Consider the following 23,769-nt stretch of genomic DNA (forward strand, 5'->3'; position numbering starts at 1 on the left):
TTTAAAACAAAACAAAAAACCCTCTCAACTAAACAAGCAAGCAAGAAAAAAAAAAAGAAAGAAAGAAAAGAAAAGAAAAGAAAAGAAAAGAAAAGAAAGAAATCCCTGGTAAATTATGTGTGAACAACAAAGTCTATTGAAAAGGGTAGATAGAACATGTATTTGCTCCATGCATTTTTACATTTTAGGACTCCATATTCTCCAGACTAAACAGTAAGGGTCAAATCCAGGCCACTTACCCGCCTTGAAGCTAGCAATTGTTTAGCTTTTAGAATCTGTACCAGTCGAACACTACAAGTTGTTTTCTTTCATTAGCTCCAGAAATGGTGCTGAAACCAACCATAACAAACAAGCAAAACCCCCACCTCATTTCTCTTATAACACTGTTCCAGGGCAGCAGTATCATGCCATATGGGAGTTTGGGAATTGTTTGTCTGTCTGTCCAGAGTGTTGTACCTTTTCCTTGTGTAGTTTTGCCTGGCTTCAACCTTTGCCTTGTAACCCGGGACCTTCTCCTGCTGTGATGTGGGTAGGAAACTGGGGGCAATCTGAGAACCTGAGGATGCTCAGGCTTTGTCTGCTGCCTGCATTGCTGTCATTATTCTTCCCTGTTTTTAAAGCTTAGTGCAATAACTTTTAACAATCTTGGCTGGTGTCTTACGGTTGTTCACTGCTTTTGTTAACGCTGTTCTGGAGCATGTATTCATTAGTGAGCAATTGATTTTGCTTGTATTTGTCACTATAGTAGTTCTTGATTTCTTCAAAGATGTTCTTGTCTTCATGGGTCACATGCATAGCACATACAAACACTAATAGCATTGTTTTCAAAAATGAAAGCATACTCAGAAATAGAGAGATATGGACTCTTACACTTGTCTTGCCTTTAACTAATTGTTCTTAGCGAAGTTATCAAGTGGAAGCATTGGGAAAGGAATTCAGGGCCACATTCTGTGTTCCTGTGTAGCCTTTGGATAGAGAAAGTAAATTGAATTTTAATCAAGCATTAAGATGCAAAGAGGAGATTCTTTAGTTCTGTGTAGAGTGTGGACATTCTGTTCTTTCATCCCCTCCACAGTGCTCTGAGTTCCTTCTTGTACCACGAATTCAGGAGACCCAACACAGCACAAGCCAGATCAGCTCTCCATCTTTCCATAAAAAGTCAGATGCTGGTGGAATTGCTCAGTAAAAGAACACTTGCCCAGCATATCTGAGTCCACCCACACTTGATGCTCAGTACTGTGGACTGTGGAGAGGGTGGAAGAGAGAGCAGGTGTGGGAAAGAGTCAGGGACAGACACACACACACACACACACACACACACACACACACACACACACACACACACACACACACACACGGCAGAGGAAGGGATGACCACTGGTACTCGAGGGATATTGTATGCTGGTGTATGCTAGTTAACAATAGGTTCTTTAAAAACAAGGTAAAATGAAATGGCTTGGTTTGTAGATTTTCCCCTTGCTGACATCCACAGTATAAATATTCTCTTCATTATCTGCTGAGAGATGCTAATATGGTGTTGTTGTAGGCAGAACTGGCATGGCTGTGAAAGTGAACCATGGGTGACTTTTTGTGGGCTGGCTTCATGCAGCACACGTAGCATGGTGGACAGTGTTGGCTGCTAGAAACCTTTCCACTTGGGAGCTAAGCATGCCTCGTGTCTAAGCAGCACTGGATTACAGCTTTGTTGGAGCCTCATACCCTGGCCACAGCTAAAAGTGTCATGGTTCTCTTACCAGCTGTAAGGTGAAGCTTGAACTCAAGAATTGTGACCTGGGGTTGAGAGACCCACTCTGGAACTTCAATACTTGATTACTAAGATAATGGATTTGAATTTGTTTTCTGGTCTCTTAAAGTATATTTGAAATAGAAAATGCTTAATTTTTTGGTTATTATGATATGATAGAAGGGTTTCTATATACATAATTTTAAAATCTTAGGTATCATTTTCAGTTACTTCTAGCAATCAAGATATTCACAAATCATCAGAATATAATGCATTCTGTATGGAATTCTCCCTCGTCTGCTCATTCCTTTTCCACATGTTTGAAGTTTCTATTATCTAAAGAAGAGCAAAATTTACAGAGGTTATGTTTGAATAAAAAATGAATCTGTGCCTTGGTTCCTCCCCACTGTCACTTCTCTTTGGCAACCATTGAGGCATTTGGCATCTTGGAAACCTCATCATTGGCAGGCGTTAGTATGAAAATCTGAGACATTTTAATCAGAGCCCTTTGTTAATGTCTAAAGCTCCTCACTTTAATGTTCAACTATAAATTTTACAGCTAGTTAAAGTAAGTCTATTAATTTGGGTTTTATTAAGGTCATTACTCTTTCCTGTTTCAAAACTTATTCATTATTTAAATGTAGAGCTACCCAATAGGAGGACTATATTTAAAATATTAAACCACATTTCAATGCCAACAATAAAAGTATGCAAAAACACTAAGGGATGTTGAGTAAAACACAACACAAAGAGAAAAAGGAACCCCCCTTTCTACTTAATATAAGAGGTAATCAGAGAAGTGGCAATAGCTACTAGCCATCATATGTGTTGGATACTCTAGGCACCTTGCTAAATGCACTAGAAATATCATCTTATTTTCTCTTCCCAATAACTTAGGAAGCATATGATTTTCCTGAGAAATATGAAGGTCTTCATTTGAGAAATGGATTGCTAAAAGGGTGAAACTTGTTTTGGCACAATTATGTAACTTGAGCTAGGAATGCAGCACTTTTATAATAACAATCTGATTTCAGCATCCATTACAGGAAAAATAGCACTCAGAGAGTGAGGAAATGAAAAGATAAGGGAATCAAGGGAATCCAAAGCACTTCTGAGCTGCCAGATAGATAGGTGATGCCTCTCTTGTGTTAACCTAGTAGACTTGGCCAAATTTCTCACAGTAGAGAGGCCAGTATGTCTGTCTGTCTGTCTGTCTGTCTGTCTGTCTGTCTGTCTGTCTGCCTGTCTGTCTGTCTGATTTTAGTGAAGAAGGAAAGGCACATGGAGAAGGGAACTTTGGATGGTAGTGAAATTTAGCTTTCAAAGTATAACTTAGAGGAATATAAAACCCCAACAAGAATTGGCAGTAATTTGATGGTGTGCTTTGTAGTAAAGATTCAAATTCCAGCCAGGCTGAGCTTGTCAGACAATGAATTTAGCATCAGTAGTCCCTGGTCTTTCATAAGGGCAGGTGCATTGCCTCATTAACCATGAGACTGAGAACTTGGTCCTCACTCATTCTTTGATGCTCTTGCGGGTATGCCAGAAGTTCTCCACAAAGTTCCTACTGTGTGGAAGGTATTTTTGTGGCTTTACCATGATTACAGAGAGAGTATTTCAGGCAGTTCATGCAAAATGATGTATCTCCCTTTACTTGGAGCCATGTAAGCCAGCATGTCTCATCTTGTCATTTTCTCAAGGCTGTAGGACAGATGATAGGTCCTCTCTGTGCATAGTGTGGAGCCTCACCTCATAGAGAATGGTCAAAGGCTTTTGATCTTCTTCTGTTCTCACTGTGTCTAGGGCACAGAGTCCTCTGATATCTGACTGACATTCCTCAAACTAAAGAAAGATGAAGTTCCACCAAGCATGCATTTGAGAAACCAGGCTATGTCATTTACTACACAGCTTATACTACTACTACTACTACTACAGGGTGCTTGTATCAAGACAGAAAATCATTATCATTTTCCTCACCACAATCTCTCTTTCTGTTCCTGCTGGGAAATCTTGAAAATAATTTGGCAGCCCTCAACAGCTGTGGCTAAATGCTTTCTTTAAAATGTTGTCTTTTCATGCTAATTCTAACACTCCGAAACTGCAACATTGGTTTTAATTCTTCAGTGGCTAATAAGATGCAATAAAGCAAAGAGTCATTATTACTCAAAATCCTAATCAAAAATAAGTGGGACACTCAAATTTAATTAGGTAATCAGAAGTCTTAAAGAGTCTGTATTTGGGGCTGGGGAGACAGCTCCTTTGGTAAAGTGCTTGCTACAAAACCTCAAGACCTGAGTTTGATTGTCACAACTCAAAGGACAAAGTCAGGTATGGTGGCAGCACTGATAGTCTCCTTTCATTTTAACTAGCTATAAAATTCATAGTTTTAGTTGTATTTGTTACTAATGAATTTCATCTTTGAAATAGTTGTATGATTTTTGTTAAATGCTGAAAATTCTTAAAAGAGTATGAAAAGTTCAGGGCACCACAAGATACTTTTGGAAAATATGAGAAAGTAGTTACTATTCATAAAAGAATATTCTTGGACAAATTAGAGAAAGAAGAAGTTTTAAATCAAAATGATGCAAAGGAAAGCTAAAATCAAAGGGCATAACAGTACAACCACAGCTTTGGCTCCAAGTAAGTAGGATGATACAACCGTCAATGTGCTCTGTGCCTTTTCATCTGGGTTTGCAAACATTTGACCAGAAGTCAGCCTGTTCTAATCCAGTCAGTCCACCTGTATCAGGACAGAGTTGGGGGGAGCCAAAGTTTTCCCTTCCTAGTTCTGTATGTCATAATCCTTTCTCTTTTCTTTCTTTCATTCACCCTTTTCTCTTCCTCTTCCTCCTTCCCCTTCCCTCCCTCTGTGTGTATGTGTTGTGTGCATGTGTTAGGCAAGTACTGCCATTTTGTTGTGATTTTATTAGGTCACCAGAGCCTCTCTCCTGTCAGTGGCAATAGACATAATATTGTTTGTAAATGAGTGACAACTCAGATTTATTATCTTAATTCTCTTGTCAGGATGGGTTGACTCCACTTCACTGTGCTGCACGAAGTGGGCATGACCAAGTGGTGGCGCTGCTGCTGGAACGGGGTGCTCCCTTGCTGGCAAGGACCAAGGTGAGTCATTATGAGTAAGACGGCATCCAAGGACACTTAAGGCATTTTCTATAATCTCTCCTCTTAAAACTAAAGCACCAGTTAAAGTTTTTTACTTATTCTATATGCTAGAAATAAGAAATAATACCAAACTTGCAAAACTATTAAAATGAGCAAATGCATGCATGAAGATATGCTAGATGAATACCTCTAGGTTCCTCCTGTCTTTTAAAGCTATTTTTATTGTAGATTAAAACTTGACTAACCATATTGTATCAGAATAAGAATATTAGCTGGGTGTTGGTGGCACATGCCTTTAAACCCAGCACTCGGGAGGCAGAGGCAGGCAGATCTCTGTGAGTTCGAGGCCAGCCTGGTCTACAAGAGCTAGTTCCAGGACAGCCTCCAAAACCACAGAGAAACCCTGACTAGAAAAACCAAAACAAAAAGAATAAGAAAATTAGATATATTAATATATATGAGACAATTACATTGCATGAGCTAACATATTATATGACTTTCTAAGATGACTCTATGAAACATGTGAACACTAGTAGATCAAGCTTTGAACATATTTAATCTTTTTCTTTTTCATAATAATAGTTAGAATAATTAGTTAATAGTAGAGTTGATTGGCTATATTAGGGACTTATAAAGGTGATAGGAACAGCATACCTTAAGATTAGCCACCTATAAAGAACCACAAAGCAAGCTAAATCAAGCATTCTGTTCTGTATGGCATTATACACTGAACTTTTTTCCCCTCACTTTAAGTGTTCAAGCAAGAAAACCCATTTACATGTGAATAAAAACCACACAGTAAATGAATTGTTTGGAGGTTTTCATTGTTGATATCTGTACACTTACTGTTGCTTGTTTCTCTAATGTTTATCAGAAAATACTATGAAACATAAGTTGACATTTAATCACCCAGCATTATTTAATGGGATATGAAACAATTTTTAGATCCTTAAATATAACAAAAATTCTGATGTGAACCTCTTACATTTTTCTCCAGATTCCACTCCAGTCCCACACCTTAATAATGCTGGTATTCCCTAATGTTAGAAATAGGGCAAGATGAAGAAAACCAAGACACTGGCCTCTCATAAAGTACACACACACACACACACACACACACACACCTGCAGCATCCACAACCGACTCCACTATTAAGTAATAGTGATTGTTCTCATTATTATTACCCCAAAGAGAAAAAGATTAGAGAAGCTCAAAGCTTTATCTTCCAATGTTAATGGTATTGCCTTGATAGATAATTTTGTACATCATAAATATTGAATTGGTGTTTTGAAACAGTTTCTCTGTATAGCCCTGGCCATCCTTAAACTTCCTCTGTAGACTGGTTTGTCCTCCAACTCAGAAATCAGCCTGCCTTTGCCTCCTAAGATTAAAGGCATGTGCCGAGATTAAAGGCATGTGCCTTCATGCCTGGCTCAATTTCTTTTTTAATTGATAATTTCATTGATATCATTTGGAGCGAACCAGTACACACACTTAACATATATAGAGAACTCAGTCATTCTCTAAGATATGTTCCACCAGCCATTAAAAAAAAAAAAAAAAAACTAGCTTCGTACAAGAAATACATAAAGTGAAGTAAGCTATCTGCATTGTTTTCATTATCATTCTGTACTATGAATGTTGCAAAAACATATTTTAAAATATGCAACACTTTAGACTGGGTTAGGCAGAGGTAATGGTGGAGAGCTTGTTGAGGAAGTAGAGTGCAATTTAAACGGAAACAAAATTTCAGTCCAATCATGTTACACCCAAAATTTTAAAATACTTATAAAATTGAGGCCTACATGGTCTTCCAAGAAATTTTCAAGTGACCTTTACCCTTTGGTTAAAATAGATTCATAACCAGCAAGAGTATGGATGATCAAAGTGTGATTTTTGAGATGACTTTCCTGTCTAATCAGGAGTCATTTAAATTTAAGGGTTCAGCATAGAGTGTTGGTAACCGCATGGTGACACCCCTTGAGTCCCACATCCATCTATGTCATGTATGGAGAAAATACAATGTGCCAGGCACTGTTCTGGTTACCCAGGAACTAGCAAGATGAATACTAAACAGAAAGTATCATGAAGAAACTTAGAATCTCCAGGGCAGGAGAGACAGGAGAAGATTCTGAAAAGCAGAGCTCTGTGAGGGTAATGGACTTGGAGCAGATGACCTGACGGGGTTGGAGTAGGACCATGCCACTAGCACATGCGTGGCATTGTGTCCCCACTACAGCTCTCAGTTTTGAGTTACCCAGTCTTCCTCCTCAAAGCAACTTCTCCTCATTCTTTGAAAGCTATAGCTCTCAGCAAAATGAATCTTCACCATAATCCATGATTATGAATTCTCAACTGTACTTACTGACTGTAAGGTCTGTGTAGTTCCTGTCTCTAACCTCACATTCTCCAACCACCCCTCCTAGGTCTCAGCTCGCTCACTCTGAGTCTCTAATCCCAGGCAGTTGTACTGTTTCCATCTTCACCCTGGGCCCTTACCTCTGAACAATGAAGTTCCATTTCCATCACTCCCTTGAATAACTCCCTACAGCCTCTGGTGACTAAGTCCATGTCACATTCTTGTACCTGAGTGTGGCCCCAATCACGAAGTCCCTTCAGACTCATTATCACTAACCTTAGTTTAGCCCAGTGTATTGGCTGACAAATTACAGTGCAATTTCCATAGTGACTCATCTTGCTCCCTGCTATCTAACCAAGCGACAATTCTTCTCTATATTGCTTAGACATCTCTTTTTTCTTCATACAACACTGAGAAAAACTGAAGCAAGCAGGAGACAATGTCCACAAACTCCCACTTTCACAGCTATCTAGGTGCATGAATCAGAGCCCGTGGAGCCCGTGTTCTATCCTATTTCTATCACCTGGCACAGCTTCCCAGTCCTTCCTTTTCCAAACGCTTTTCTCATTTGCCTTCTAGGACACGACATTTCTTTGGATTCCTTCTGCATCTCCAGCATCTGCTCCCCAGTCTCTGTGACTATTTCCTCTTTATCTCCCTGTTCTCTGGATGTTACCAATTCTGTGTTAGAGGCCACATTTTGTGTTGGCTCTGTCTCTCCTATTCACGTCCTCTGAAGTTCATCTTTAAACAGTACCTGTACTCTGCTAACACCCATGTGGATATTTCTAGAATTCTACATGTTCATGACAGCTTCTCTTGACTTCTTGGATATTTACTGGGCAGTTCAAAACAAGGTTGTGATACATTGCCTACCCCTAAATATAGCCTTCTCTGAATTTTGTATATTCATTCATGGGCATCTCATTCTTTAAATTTCTCAGATACCTCATACTATGCTGGGCTCCTCCTTTTCTCACTCCAGATTCTGTTACTTTTTCCTTCTATATACATCACTAAATCAGAAATTGTTGAACAGCCTCATTGCCACCATGCGTTGCACTTGGATGGTTGCAAGAGGCCCCTGTTTTCAGTTCTTTTTTCTGCAACCCAGCTATGCTGAACATATTACCCAAGGCAAATCCTGTTGTCTCAGCCCTTCCAACCACGCCTGACCTCTCTCACAAAGTCTCTTATGCCGCTGAACTCCTCTCCTTATTCACCCTCCCAATCTACTTACCTGATGACACATTTGCTTCCTTACTGTTGAGGTCTTCCTTACTATTGAGGTCTTTCAAGTGTGGTCCCAACATAAAGTGCTTGCATTTGTTTTTCTTCTGTCTTATAGAGTATGCACACGACTCTTTCTCCAAATCCTCAGGTATATAGTAATCTTGGATAGCATCTGTTGTCTCTTAGAGATTGTATAACACAACTCCAGGCACGCCTGGCTTTCACAGTCTACATTGAAAAGTTGGGTGTTATTGTAACGAGTCTGACTTTAAATGTGACTTGGTTTTTCTCCCATGAAGTTTTTTAATATCCTTCCTTTGTTCTGAACATTTAGTGCCTTAATTATTATGTGTCACGAGCAGTTTCTTTTCTTGTTCTGTCTGTTTGGTATTCTATATGCTTCTTGTACCTTGATAGGCATATCTTTCTTTAGACTGGAGAAATTTTTTTCTATCATCTTATTAAAATATTTTCTATGCCTTTGTCCTGGTTTTCTTCTTATTCCTACATATGTATTATTTATTTATGGGTTTGGTCTTTTCATGGTGTCCCAGATTTCCTGGGTGGGTTTTTTTTTTTTTTTGATCTCACATCTTCTTGGACTGAGATATCCATTTCTTCTACCTTGGCTTCAAGATCTGGAATTCTTAGGGCTGAAGAGTTGGTTCAGAGGTTAAGAACACTGGCTGATCTTCAGAGGTCCTGAATTCTCAGCAACCACACATTGGCTCACAACTATCTATAATGAGATCTTGTGCCCACTACTGGTGTGCAGGCATACATGCAGTCAGAACACTCTATACAAAATAAATAAATAAATCTTTAATAAAAGGTTTTAAAACAAGATCTGGAATTCTCGTTTTCATGGCTTGTAATTTCTGGTGGGGCTTATCTCTGAGGTTTTTGTTTGATATCCTCAAGTTTTCATTTCCAGTTTTATTTCAGTTTGGATTTTCTCTAGTGATTTTATTTTTATTTCTTGAGATGTTTTCATTATTTCATTCAACTGTTTGTGTTTTCAGGGTCTTCATTAAGGCACTTATTCATATATCTTTAAGGTCTTTGAATATATTCCTAATTGTTATTTTGAAGTCCTTGTGCTTCAGTTAAATTACATTTTTTGGGGGGGGATTATTGCTTTTAGAGGGGGTTGTTGTCTTGGTCGTTAATGTTTGTGTTTTTTTGCTGGGATCTAGTCATCTGGTGTAATGATGTTTAAGTTGTTTCTTGGTGTAGATATCTGGTCTTATCTTTGTTGGCTGCATGTTGTGTTTATTAGTTCCTGTTGCCTACTCTGTATCCTAGGCAAGTGTGGTGTGCATGGGGTCCTTGGTAAAGACTGTTTCTGCAGGTTGGTGAGTGACACAAAGGAGTGGAGATTACTAGGAAGAAAGGCTGAGAGGAGCAGCAGGAAAATACTAGAGGGACCTGTGTCCCAGGGAGTAGAGGCAGGTTTGGATGAGGGGCTTCTGCAGGAATAAGTAATTCAGGAGAGTCCTGAAGTGGAAGACAAGAAGGATAGTGAAAATCGCCTGTTACTTGGCGTAGTGTAGCCACTGGTGGTCCCTAGTAGGAAGTGTTTCTGAGGGTGGTGGCTAAAAGGAAATGGAGATATTTTAGAAGAGAAGGATGAAAAGGACAGTTGGAAATTACTGGGGGACCCTGGGTTAAACAAAGATTGAAATGGTGACTAATTTTACACATAACCTTCAAATGGATAAAGCAGCATCAGTGAATGACAGAAATTTCAGATGAGAATTTACCACTCCAGTCTGAACATTGTCAATGGCCATGTTGTTTTTTCTGTACCTGGACATTATCTTCCCCTCCAGTGCATACTTTCTTATCAACCTGCTCTTGTTTTCAAAGTCCATTTAACATATTTCTAAATATCAAAGCAACAATTCTTAATGCAGTTCATTTCAGAAACAAATAACATCATTTTTAATTCCCTTGAACTCTTCCACCCGAAAACAACCACAATTAGGATTTTCATATATTAGGTTGTGGCTGTTTCTCATTCTTGAAGTTGCCTTTCCTGATGAGAATATTGGGCTGTGAGCCTTTTTTTGTAATTTTTTGCATACATGATTTCTACTTCTTTGAATCGATATCATGGTTACCAAAATAGCTTTTTTTTTTTTTTTTTTTTATCAACGAACTATATTTGATGGTACCTGTGTGGCTAGTTAGCACAAACAATATTCCAATTTCTTCCTAAAATTTTGTGAGTACTTCCTTGAAGTTTATTTGGCTACCCTTAAAAAAGGGGGTGGTGGTTGGAGATTCGACAAGATGGCTCAGCAGGCTATAAAGCACCTATCAAGCAAAACTTCTAGAACCTATGTAAAGGTGGAAGGAGAGAACCAACTCCACAAAATAGGGAGTTGTTTTTAACTTAGACTGACCATGAAGAATGGCTTACTCTATCTTTTAAGTTTTACTATTGATTGCCTTCAGAGTTAAGGTGAAAGCTGTTTGTGTCTATATTAGTAATCAGAAATCTAGGCTGTCCTCAAGTTTGAGAGCCATGAGGTCATTGATATATGACCTGCACTGTTTTCCTGTTCTTCTAGCACTTACCTGTCTCTTTCCTCCTACTTTAAGGTAAGTCTTGTATTACTATTGGAAAAAAGCATCTCAGAATTTTTCTGAAGCCTGAACCTAAGACATGGTGAATTTTTTCCTATCTGCTTCACCCATGAACACACTTTTCCCTCCTTTACCCAAGTCCTTCTCTGATTATGGGAAAAGAAATGCAAGTAGAGAGATAATCTAATGGAGATTGCTATGTGTAGTATTAGATACAAATGATTTATGCATGCGCCAGCATTTCTATATATCTAATACTATTCTCATAATTTTTAAAACTCAAGTTGAATTGACACTATGAAAAACATGTAATGTCTTTTGCTAAAGATTCTTATGGTTATAAAATTAAATATACCCTTTCCTTCTCTATTTACTTAACATAATCTGTTCTGCATCTGGATATTAAGGAAGAGTTATTTCTCCTGCCTCCAGCTGTGTTGCCGATAAAGATTAACTTTATTAGGGCCCCAAACATGAGAGTAATAAAAAAAAACATGGACTTGGTTTTTCTTTGTTTTGGTGTGCAGAATGGGCTGTCTCCTCTTCACATGGCTGCACAGGGGGACCATGTGGAATGTGTGAAGCACCTGCTACAGCACAAGGCACCTGTAGATGATGTCACCCTGGATTACCTGACTGCCCTTCATGTTGCTGCACATTGTGGTCACTACCGTGTCACCAAACTCCTTCTGGACAAGAGAGCCAACCCGAATGCGAGAGCCCTGGTAAACCTGGCCCAATCCACATTCACCAAATACAGCCTGAGAAAGGAAAATCACATTGATTGGCCAATGGCACATGCACCCATGCATGTTTATAAATCCACACTTAATAGCTGCCAAGCTTGTCACCCCGTGAAAGCTGACAGCCTAATTCATGCTTCCATAGTTTCCTAAGTGGTAGTGAACATGAGCAGATTTAGGAGAACACCAGATTATTATTTCTGAAACCTGTGAGTTACAAACAGTAGGAAACTCTGGGATGGTGAGTGTTTTAAAATAGAAGCTAGATGTTATAAAATAAGAAATAACAGGATGTGGTGGTGCATTCCTTAAATCCCAGCACTCAGGAGGCAAAGGCAGGCTGATCTCTGAATTCGAGGCCAACCTGGTCTAGAGAGCTAGTTCCAGGACAGCCAGGTCTAAAGAGAGAAACCCTGTCTCAGAGGGAAAAAGAAATAACAAAATCAATTCTAGGCACTTCAAAATACTAGCTGGATTTAGGACACAGGTATGAAAAGTTTCATCTTTATGAATCTCCTAGGGAAAACAAAGATTTAAAAATGGTGAATATATTTGACTCTTTAAGAAGGTCTAAGACAGAAGCTTTTGAGAGTTCACTTGGATATTTTCTTTATGGACTGACTACATAACCATGGGCTTGGTGATTCTCAGTGTATTACTGCCCTGCAAAACATTTTGAAGAAAGCATTCCATGGCCTGCTCAAGAGAAAATGTAGGAAGCCATCTCCACAGTAGCTTTGTGTCTCCCATGGTCTAATAATATGGAACAAATCTTTCTTGCTTCACTTATAGACTAACCAATTAGTATGTTGGGCAGGTACTAATTTATGCCATTCATTTTCTAATTCTCACTTTAAGATCACATTGCTTTGTTTTCCTATATGTTTACATGATTTATGTCAACTAAAATTCACTTCAGTTTTGGGAGTCTCTTGTTAAAATGATTAAATATTGGGCTAGGGTAGTAGCTGAATTGGTAGAATACTGGCCTAACATCTATGAGATCCTAGGTTTGATCTCCAGCACCACACAGATGACACATGATGGCACATGCCTATAATCTTAGCTTTCAGGAGGTAGCGGTAGGAGGTCATCCTATGGTGCCAGCCTGGGATAAATGAGCTCACACTATCTCAAAAGTCAATCAACCATTTGATCAATAAGTAAAGTAATAAATAAATTAAATTATTAAATATTGAGCATACTAATTTATTTGAAAAATTTCGGTGGAATCCATCTATTACTATTTACTTAGAAAATGATTAAACTTCCAGGGTCATGTTCAAATATGTGAAGAACTGAATTTTCTCATAAGAAGTTGAAAACACTTTTCTTTAGATAGTGAAGAACCAGTTTGTAATCTACGACAGGTGATTAGTTGCATGCATTTTAAAGCCACATGTACTTGTTACTACTTATCTCTGGCTTGTGACATAGTTTATAAACAGGGAACACGACTCAACAAATTAGGTCCACCACTCCACTAAAAAGGATACATTGTCACTGACTAAATGAAACCATGTTTTCCTGAGAACTGGTAACATACCAAAATATCAAATGACAGTCAGTCCCCACTGGGACATTTGAAACTGTTAATTGACAAGTTAGAGATCACTCTGTAAAAGAACAATTATTCAAATAAAAAGACAACAGATATAAAACATAACAATTTAGCATGGGGCTAGGTAAATTTTTATGTGATTTCTCCAATTCCTGAATAGTAACCTAGATTACCTTCCAGAAGCCCCACTTAACTTTAGCTCTCAGAGGTGTCATCTGTCAGGCATCCCAGAAATTCACCATATCTTTCTTGAAAATATTCAGGGATGCAATCATTTCCACCTAAAATAAAATATATCTGGGAAGTTAATTTTTTTATAAAACCAAATATATCTGATTGGTACACATGTTTTAATATAAAACTTAACTTCTTTTATAAATACTGTCAGCCAAATGATTTCTGCTAATTTGAAACTCTCCCTAAGAAAATAATAGCAAAGCTGAAACACTTTTTATAAAGCCATCATATTGCTATTGCTAGCTTTTTGAAGTAGATGAACGATTCTTATGCTCTGAGAAACTGGCCCTCCCTCATCAAAATGTACCTCTGCTCACTCCATCTTTTTCTCCATCACCTGACCGGTCAAGACAGCCTAAAACACTTTAGCCCATCTAATACATAATTGCCCTCCATTTTTTTTCTCCCCTGAAAAGTAAGCTCACATACCTTCCTCTGCTTTTGTCTTCTCTGTATGCACTCACAATGACAGAAGCAAAATTCGCTTCCCAAAAGCACACACACCCCACCACTTCTCATCCCAAATTTCCACCTCTATAGGGTCGGAAGAGACGGTGACATTATGTGACGATGCAACATTATCGCCTGTGATGTGCCAGCATGGAGCTGTGTGAGACCTGTTTCTGCATGTTTTCAACTAACTCGATTGTCTTTTGCACAGAATGGTTTTACTCCACTGCACATTGCCTGCAAGAAAAACCGCATCAAAGTCATGGAACTGCTGGTGAAATATGGGGCTTCAATCCAAGCTATAACAGAGGTAGAAAAGTGTTTCAGCTTCTCACCAAACATTTCCTCTTATGCCTCCCTCTTCCTCTCATCCATCTTCTGTCCTTTTCGCTTGTCTTATTTATCTGAAGAAGCCCCAAAGCCCACGGTGCAGAGGAGTAAAACTACTGTTGCTTTGTTTCGCAGTCTGGCCTCACACCAATACATGTGGCTGCTTTCATGGGCCACTTGAACATTGTCCTCCTTCTGCTGCAGAACGGAGCCTCTCCAGATGTCACTAACATTGTGAGTATGGCTTGGGTCAGAATAACCACAGGGAGAAAGAGTGAGAGAATCAGAGTGGGCGTGTGTGGGCTTGTATGTGTGTGTCATCAGAGCGCCAAGAAGGGCCTCTGAAATAACGTTTTGTGATGTAACGTTTGGAACTTTGCTGAATGCAGAATCAGGTGTTAGAAAACAAACGGAAGGTAGGGATCCACACAGCTTAGGCTTCCTGGTGCGGATGGATGAAACATTCATCTAATGCATGTAGTAAAACAGGGTGTGTTTTTAAAACTCCCCGAGGCTGTGTGGTCATACACATCTGCAGTCCCTAGCTGTTGGGAAACTAAGGCAGGTGACTTGTGAGTCTGAGTCAGCCTTCGGTGTGCTTCAGAGAAACACACACCTTTGAAAGTGAATGAACGATGGATGGCAAAATAGTTTTCAGGGCTCACCCTAGTTTGCTTGAATGCATTGTATTCCAGGTAATTTCCATTAAAATGAGCTCCATAATCAATGTTGGCAAAGACTAACCAGATATTGGCCTCAGTGAGGGTGATTGTTTGTGATATCAAAGTATCCTCTATTCTACATTACATTTGCCATGTCCTACTGAGTTTAACTTCCATCTTGTTTATATGTGCAGTGGAGTTTTCTCGAGCCCGAAGTAGTTATCAACAATATTATGAGATGAATGCTGGTCTCTGGGCACCTTTCTTTCTGCCATTAAGTACTGGGTGTTCCAGAATTCTGTCTGGCCTAAACTAGTATTTTCAGCTGATTCATGTGTTTCTCTCATTGTCTTGAACTACCCTTTACAATCTTTCACTGTTTCATTGCAAATAATGATGCAAATTTTCCCCAGGGAAGGAGAACCCACTATATGTGTTTATTCAGATAGTAGACACTCCTGGGACCACAGGGGGATTGAATTTTTTTAAATATTTCGCCCTACATAAACATTAATGGTCATTTATTAAAGTGCTCATACTTGTAGCTGTTGAGTGTATCATGTGCTAATTTGGGGATTAGCTTTCCCCGTTTAAGTTGTGAAGCAGAATGCCAAGGTGCTCTTTCACCTGTGCCCTTCAGACATTCTCATTTCTCTGCTCTTTATGTAGTGTCTGAAGGCTCTGGTGCTGGGACAGAGTCCATAGGGGAAGCCAATTTATTTGATACACTCTTCATATTATTCAAAAGTGAGAGCATAAAACCATTAAAGAATTTCAGGTCTGTATTTAGGTTTCCTTAGTCACAGCATATTGGCCTTAATGTAACATTGCATGAGAATTTTTAATCACCAAGTATGGGAGCCATTTCCTAGTGTGCCAACTTGAGTTTAAACTTTTTTTCTTTTTTGAATGCCTAAAGAAGTCATGGGGCCAGAGAGATGGCACAGTCATTAAAGTGAGTGCCATGTAAGTATGAGGCTCTGAGTTCCATCCCTGTCACTCACTGTAAAAAGTACTGGGTGTTTCTGCAATCCCAGTGCTGGCTTTGGAGACAGAAAAGAGGACCCCTGGGGATTATGACTAGCTAGTCTAGCCAAACTGATGGGCTTCAGGTTGCTGAGAGATCCTACTTCAAAAAAATAGATGGAGAGCAATTGAGGAAGTCATCTGAATCCCTGCCTTATAAACACACACACACACACACACACACACACAGAGAGAGAGAGAGAGAGAGAGAGAGAGAGAGAGAGAGAGAGAGAAGGATTCATTGTTTTACTTATTAATCTTTTGCTATCATAAACTCTTATCAAAAGATTAACAGAGACAGATCAGTCATAGGAATTATTTACTCAATATCCAGATTCTCCCCTTTTTATATTATATGACATGGATTTATTAACTCCTACAATTTTTAAATTTTTGTTTAATTTTATTTTGTCTTAACAAAAAACAAACAAAAGAAGAAATTGAACCTGAATATTCTTGCACACAGGACAGTGATTTCAAGAAAAGTACTCCTGTGTGCTGACCCACTAATGCTATTTTCTTTTTATTCTCCCCTATATTTTACCACTTTCCTCATTTGCCTCACAACACCCACAGGAGTTAAAGAAGTAATAGTGATATGTTAAAATATATCATCATATTACCACAATGATATATGCAATTATATTAAATGGGGAGCTTAGCTGAAATTTCTTTTTCTCTTTCCTTTTTGGTTTTTAAAGGCAGAGTTTCTCTATGTAACCCTGGCTGTCTTGAAACTCACTCTGTAGACCAGGCTAGCCTTGAACTCAGAGATATACTTGTCTCTGACCCCTGAGTGCTGGGATTAAAGTTCTGCTCCACCACACCCAGCTGAAATTTCATGTAGTAGAGACCTTTGAAAATCCTTCAAAAAATAATCCACAAACTACCACTTAAGTGATCAATTCCAAAATTTTGTTGCTTCCTTAGCTGTTGTGTGGTCTCAGAAGGGACATGGAGAGATTTAGACCTGCACATAGATTTCTTGTATTCCAATCCTTTCAGGCTTTGGACAAATCTTAGATTTGGCAATGTCTGTGCTAGTCTTTAGCTCCCACATGGCAGTTGTCCTAAATTTCTTCATTGGTTTCATCTGTTTGTCTTTAAATTGTTTCCCTGCAGCCCCCTCCAAACAAGCACTTGGGAACTCCAGTCAACCCACCCCTTCTTAGCAGGATCCTTGGATGTTTTTTGTTTGTTCATTTTATTTTTAAAGCTATATCCTTCAGATAGGAGACAGTATAGAGCTGCTGGTCAGGACACAGAACTCCCTATTCAATTTTCATTCCAGATAAAACACTGAACTCCTTTGAGTCTAAGTAGATGTCATGCAACCACTAAAACATGGTAAAATAATCACCCGATTGTCTGGAATTAAAATAGAAATGGACACTTGAACTATTTATTTGCTGAATCTGGCAACTCTACATTTAGAGGAATATAACTTTCTCTAGCAGGTGGTGCCTGTGAACTTGTGTGTTCTCGAGACATTAGGACATTGCTACTGGATCTAGAACCTTGGGATTTGATTACAAAGCTGTGTGGACACGGACTGCCTGCTTGCTGTGACAGTGTCAGTCATGTCCCCACCTCCATGCACCCACCCTTGGCACCTCTGTGTTGCTGGCATCGTGTTGCATTGTGAATGCAATTCTGTCTTTTGTGCTTTGATGCTTTCCAACTAGATGCAACCGAAGTGAGAGTCAATGTAGCTGTCTGCGGAGCCACTTTTAAAGCTGTGTAAGAGGGGCATGACTCTTGGTACTCGCTTTGAACACTCACATGCGCATTCTCCTGCCAGTTTCGTTTTTGTCTGAAAATTCATACCCAGTGTAAGATGCACCAAGAACATTTGTAGACACATTTTTTTCCTTATAACTTCCTTTCCCAGAAAACTTATAGGTGAACTTTAACTGCTGACCTGTGTTCTATTATACACCTCTAACATATTCACTGACAATTCATTGTTAGAGTAGAATGGCAAGCACTCAAGGGGTCTTGAGAGCACAGCACAGGACATTAAGAATTTTTATCTTCTTATAACCAATTAGCAGATTCATGGTCAAGTTCCCACTTTATATTATATTTAAAGTCTTTTCTCTACCAGTGTCTAAAGTTAAGTTGTTTAAATAGGGTATCAGGCTATTCCTGACAATCAGGAAACAGAAGGTCCTAAGTAAGGCAATATGCAATATTTGGTGACTTTCTTTTCCTTATATTTCTGCATAAACAATAGGAATGTAAATATAAAAAGGTAATCATAGTTTACAGCAAATGCCAGTTACTCCAGAGACATTAAAATGAGACTTAAACAAGACAATTATAAAGTAGGGTGACCAGGAGTGAGTACATATGTGATTTTTCTTTGAATAGGAAGCTCAGGCTTAGGGTTAAGCATATATATATTATATATATATATATATATATATATATATATATATATATGCATCACTTCAAATGTGTAGAAGCCAGAGGGTAATTTAATATAGGTGTAAAGTAACAGTTTTTTAAATATTAAGACTAGTATTAGAGAAAATTGTTATATTTTGAAAACTTAATAATAAAGTGGGGCTTAAAATAAACACGTAAATTCAACATTACATAGAAACACATAGAGGCATCTTTGACTTAATTTCTAAAAAGTATTATCTTGCCTTTATTTCTACAAAATTAATGAAATAGCAAATCTTCATCAGACCTAGAAATTAAATTTCTAGTTTTTCTTTTTTTTCTGTAATTGTAAGATACCAGTCTCAGTTATTTAGAGACATGTGAATTACAGAAGAAAAAAGGATAAAACCATAGTTTCCCAAAGAGGAAATCTCTCACCATACATATGGAGACTTAAAGACAAGCTTGACTAATGTCATTTTATAAAACATGTTTCATATACATTTACTTTACAAAGTCAAAATTTGCCATCAGAAAATAAGGCCACCAGAAGACAAGTTAGCTACCTGTAAGAAGAGAACATTCAAGTCAACATCCAGGTCAATGCTTTCTAATGACATTGTTTGACCCAAATTTCCCGTAACTCCCGAAGCAATGGACACCATCATGGTGAGAAAAGGGAACTGTGAGCAATGAACCCCACTTATTTCATGTTAAATCTTTTACATTCAAGGGTATTTTGCTCAAAGAATCAGAAGATGTTCACAGGAGTTTTTCAGAAACATCCCATTCCAACATAGGCAAGTTTGAAGGTGAATTAGATCCTGTGGAATGTGTTCCTCTGCTTGGTTATTGCCAACTTATCCTCTGAAAAGGTTGTGCTGAGTCAACTTGTTTTAGTCTAATATTGTGCTCTAACTATGAGATTACTTGAATGACAACGTCCCTGCTCCCTTTGGTGATAACAGGTTTCCCTATGAGCATAATCTCTTGTCTCTAACCATCTTCTTCATTGCCTCACGATGAGTATTAGACCTTAGTATTACATAGACAACCAAGGAGTGACAAATGAAACTGTTAACAGCTACTACTATCTCTCAGTACCCATCTCCATCACCATCTGTAATCAAATACAATTATTAAAATGATCAGGATAACTACTGGAAAAATTAGATTTATCCTATGATAAGTTGTGGTCTAATTTCACAAAAAAAGACATCAGACATAAGATTTTGTTCAGAAGCAAGGTTTGCAATTTGAGAAGAAATTTATTTATGATATAATTGATGTGATTTATATTTTGCAATGTGTTGACTTGATCTCTGACATCTGGAGTTTCTCATTGAATGGGATCAATGACAGATCATGTAGGTTTGTAGGATGAAAGATCACATCTTCACCCATGTAAGTTACCAAGACTGATCATGTGGTTAAACCATAGAGTAGTCTGGATATTTGGGTAAGTTCACTGGTTTGTCATCGACAGAAAATATTTACAAACATTTGCCCTTCTAAAGATACAGAAGATGCAAAACTATGTTTTTCTGAACTGAACAATTATGCCTCTTTGTAGATCATTTATACACTTGGATATCTTGCTGAATTTCACCAAAAAGGACATCTTTATTCTTTGCTACACAGAGCAGTGGGATTATTTACGATTGGGCAATCTTTGTTTTCTGGCAGCGTGGTGAAACTGCACTTCACATGGCAGCCCGGGCTGGGCAGGTGGAAGTTGTCCGATGTCTCTTGAGGAATGGTGCTCTTGTGGATGCCAGAGCCAGGGTAGGTGCTAACTCAGTAACATTCTTCTATTGCAGTATGTGACCCCCTTTCTAAGATGGGGTATCTTCTTTAATTCCTTGATTTTGAATGTCCACAGTGTACATATCAATGAACTTTTCATTACTGTGATAAATACTGGAGAAAATAACTTAAAGGAAGGAGAGAATTTTTTGGGCTCACTGGTTTAGGGGTCTCAGGATATGAGTGGATGGCTCTATATTTCTGTGCTTGGTATGAGGATAAATAGCACAGCAAAGCAAAGCTACACACATCACAGTGGCTAGAACGCAAAGAGGGTGCATGCTTTGCTAGTGTGCTTCATCTGGGACCCCAGTCTTCTCACAATTAGAGAAGTTTTACTCCTCATCCATTAGTTAATCATCTCTGGAAATGCTGTCACAAACACTCAAAAGTGTGCTCAACCAATGTCCTATGTGTTTTTCTCAATCTCTCAAATTGACAGTCAATAAGAGTTTCCATAGGATGTTAAATTAAGAGCATCAGGTCAATAGTACTTTAGAAAAAAGACATACTATATAAGTGTATGGAGTGAAAAAACACTGAAGATATAGGAACATTTGAATGGAGTTTGGCTTTATTTAGTAAATTTAGTAAACAAGAAGTATAGACTTGACTTTAGTTTTTATCAGTCTTTAATCTTCAAAAATCACTTACACATTTACCTGTTCTGTAAATTTATAGTTTTGCCTGTACTATATAGTGCCATATATACTAAACATAATTTCTTATTACCCAAGGTAATCAGATTTGCATACTGACTCTTTCCAAGTTACCTAAAATCAAAAATGTCTTAAAAGTTCTGAAGCTTTCCCTGTTTTATTTCTCCCTTTTTGTTATGATGTCTACTTTTCTCTCTACTCTGGTGCTTATATAGTTGAATATTCTGTGTATTTATTATCTCAGAATAATAGGCACTGGAGGTCACCTGATCACAATTGTCTGTTTCAAGTTAGTTTGCTTTTCCTTTCTCTTTTTAAAATGTAATCCCCTTCCCTTTGTGTTGCATTCTTTCTTTCCTAAATGCAGCCATGTTTCCTTGCCCTACTGTATTTTCTATTTCCTTTTCCATATTGTCTAAATGAAAATGAAAGGTTTTGAAAGTAAAACTATATACAACAAAATAGTTATCAAATAAGAATTATATTTACAATATTCAGTACATTTGTATTTAGCAAATTCAGAGAAAATAGTACATTATCTATCTTTTCCTACTGATCCAAATTTTTATACATAATTTAATTTCTACCAAAACTGTGGAAAAACTATAACTCTATTTAGTCTTTAAGTCCATCAAAGACCCCAGAGGGCTTTAATATTACCTAACAACAGAGACATATGGCTGCCTAGACAGTCACACAAAGTTCCTCTGCAATGTTGGGGCATCCATCTTCCACCTACAGGACTGTAATATCTGGCAGACTTTACAGTGAAATAGGAAATTTGAAGGGCTATCTTGTTTTGTATTGACAAAGTTCGACTGTTGCTTTTGCCTGTGGCCTGCAGAATACCTGACAGACTCTTCTGTGAATCAGGAATTCTGAAGGACTGTCCTGTTTTGTTTTGACAAAGTCCAACAGTCTTTTTCCTGTGTCCTACTTGTCCAGTCTGATTAGCATATGTCAACAGTCAAGGCAAGAACAGTTTCTTGCCTAAATGACTAAGCTTGCCACACTGAAAGCAAACTCCATATTGAGGTTCTTTGATGCCCATCATCCTTTTATAAAGTAATTTGGTGCTTCCAGGAGCAGATATGTCTCATTGTCATGAAAAACCTTAGGTTATTAAACATCTTAAATGCCATATTCTGTAGGTCTTTGAAGTGTTTGAAAATCATCTATCTCTCTAATGTATTCCCATGTAGCCTTTAAAACATACCTAATATGACTACAAGTTTGATTATAGATTAGATACTCCTTTCTTAATTATATACTGCATTTTTAAATGAGCTGCATAAGCACAATACCCTAAACAAAAGTCGAAACTATATGTAGTACAACAAAAATAACTTAAAATTTGTATCAATATACTAAAATCCATGCCAATACAAAATATCCGAGATTAATAATTGTCTTTTTATCCTATACTCCTATATTCCCTTATATGATAACAAACATCCATAACCTACCAAATAACCAACAACCACCCACTGCATCCCTTGGGAATGTGGGTACCCTGTTCTCAGGACTATTTCCTGTTTTCTGTGGATGAAGGCATCTTTAGGAGTCCCTGAGAAAATTGAGATAATGGCCAAGACCTGGGGAAATGAGCTGTAACCTTTGTTGATATATGTTACCTATCAAGATTCAGGAGGTCTTACCCAGTCAACCCTGATCCATATTAACCTGGAAGGAATCCACAGCCTCTTGTTTCACATCAAAACAAAAGCAAAACCTCTTCCCCAAAGCATCTTTGATTTCCATTTGACAAATACATTTTTCAAACTTCTTTTTAAAAGTTAAGATAGTCCTAAAGTGTCTAGGTTGGTTCAATTTATCAGTCCTGTTCGAAAATCCCATGTCTCTTAGCAGCTGTCATTTACTTATCAGCAATCAAAAAATTCAAAATCAACACAATGCTGTATAGGATCCAGACTCCCTGTGTATTTCCCATCTCTACATGGCTTATTCATTTTTATATATTTATGTTGTCATTTTAAACTTTTTTCTATAATTGTCTATACTCTTTTTATTTTCTTTCTTAAGGCTATGGATACCTTTAAACACACTGTAACCTATTTAGAGGTTTTTTTTTTTTTTCCATCTGGACCTCTTTTACTGCCTATCTTTTTGTCTATTTTGACTGCATGAGCCTTTAAACTTCTAAACACCATGGCTAGGACTGCTGCTGTGACTTTAGCATCTGGTTCTGCTCATTTCTCTGTCCAGGAAAGCCAAGCCTAAAGCTTGCGGAGATAGGTGACCAAGAACTACATTCAAACCCCTGGATCTGGAATGCTTGTGCACTGCACTGTGGATTGTTCTGTTGGTACCATTGTGGGCCTTATCTTTGCTTTTAGGTTTGAGCAATGGCAGGATCCTTAGGCTTAATCTGATTTGAAACTTAACTTATTTTGCTCAGCTGCCAGTAAACATGGTTTTGGAGAGCATTATTAGCAGGAATCACATCCACATTTTAAACTTTGGTCCAACTGCTATTCTTTCTGTCTTTTTGTAAAAGCTGGGGTTCAGCAAGTCTCCCTAATTTTGGCTGCCTAGGAGCAAAGTAGACAGTAGTGAAGCAGAGACCTTCACTTCCTGTCTGGGCTGTGACACAGTCGCTTGTGCTTCATGAGAAGGCCTTCTAGGACAAGGTCAGGGGACCAGAGCTCCTCCATGATGTTGTCCACTCTCATGAGTCTTCTGCACTTTCCCAATTCTTTGCCTTGATTTCGGTTAACTTTATCCTGGGGTAGCAGATACAAACTTTCCATTTCAACAAAGAAATAATTGCTCAGACATGAAAAGACCTTACATACCTGTGTAAATACTGAAGGAATTTTATAATAGCAAAAT

General features: G+C 38.1%; 1 protein-coding gene across 12 annotated transcripts in view; it reads left to right on the forward strand.

Annotated features, from left to right (window-relative positions):
* The window catches only part of Ank2 (ankyrin 2), an 842,037-nt gene that overhangs the window by 725,492 nt on the left and 92,776 nt on the right, over positions 1 to 23,769 (forward strand). For 11 of the 12 annotated variants that reach the window (XM_035451885.1, XM_035451895.1, XM_035451888.1 and 8 more), the window contains 5 exons: positions 4,769 to 4,867; positions 11,579 to 11,776; positions 14,254 to 14,352; positions 14,508 to 14,606; positions 20,138 to 20,236. In XM_035451885.1, the coding sequence (XP_035307776.1) occupies positions 4,769 to 4,867; positions 11,579 to 11,776; positions 14,254 to 14,352; positions 14,508 to 14,606; positions 20,138 to 20,236 (594 nt within the window). The remainder of the gene's footprint in view (positions 1 to 4,768; positions 4,868 to 11,578; positions 11,777 to 14,253; positions 14,353 to 14,507; positions 14,607 to 20,137; positions 20,237 to 23,769) is intronic. The other variant, XM_035451893.1, reaches the window with a different exon arrangement.

The sequence above is a fragment of the Cricetulus griseus genome, assembly GCF_003668045.3.
Source record: "Cricetulus griseus strain 17A/GY chromosome 1 unlocalized genomic scaffold, alternate assembly CriGri-PICRH-1.0 chr1_0, whole genome shotgun sequence".
Classification (NCBI taxonomy): Eukaryota; Metazoa; Chordata; class Mammalia; order Rodentia; family Cricetidae; genus Cricetulus; species Cricetulus griseus.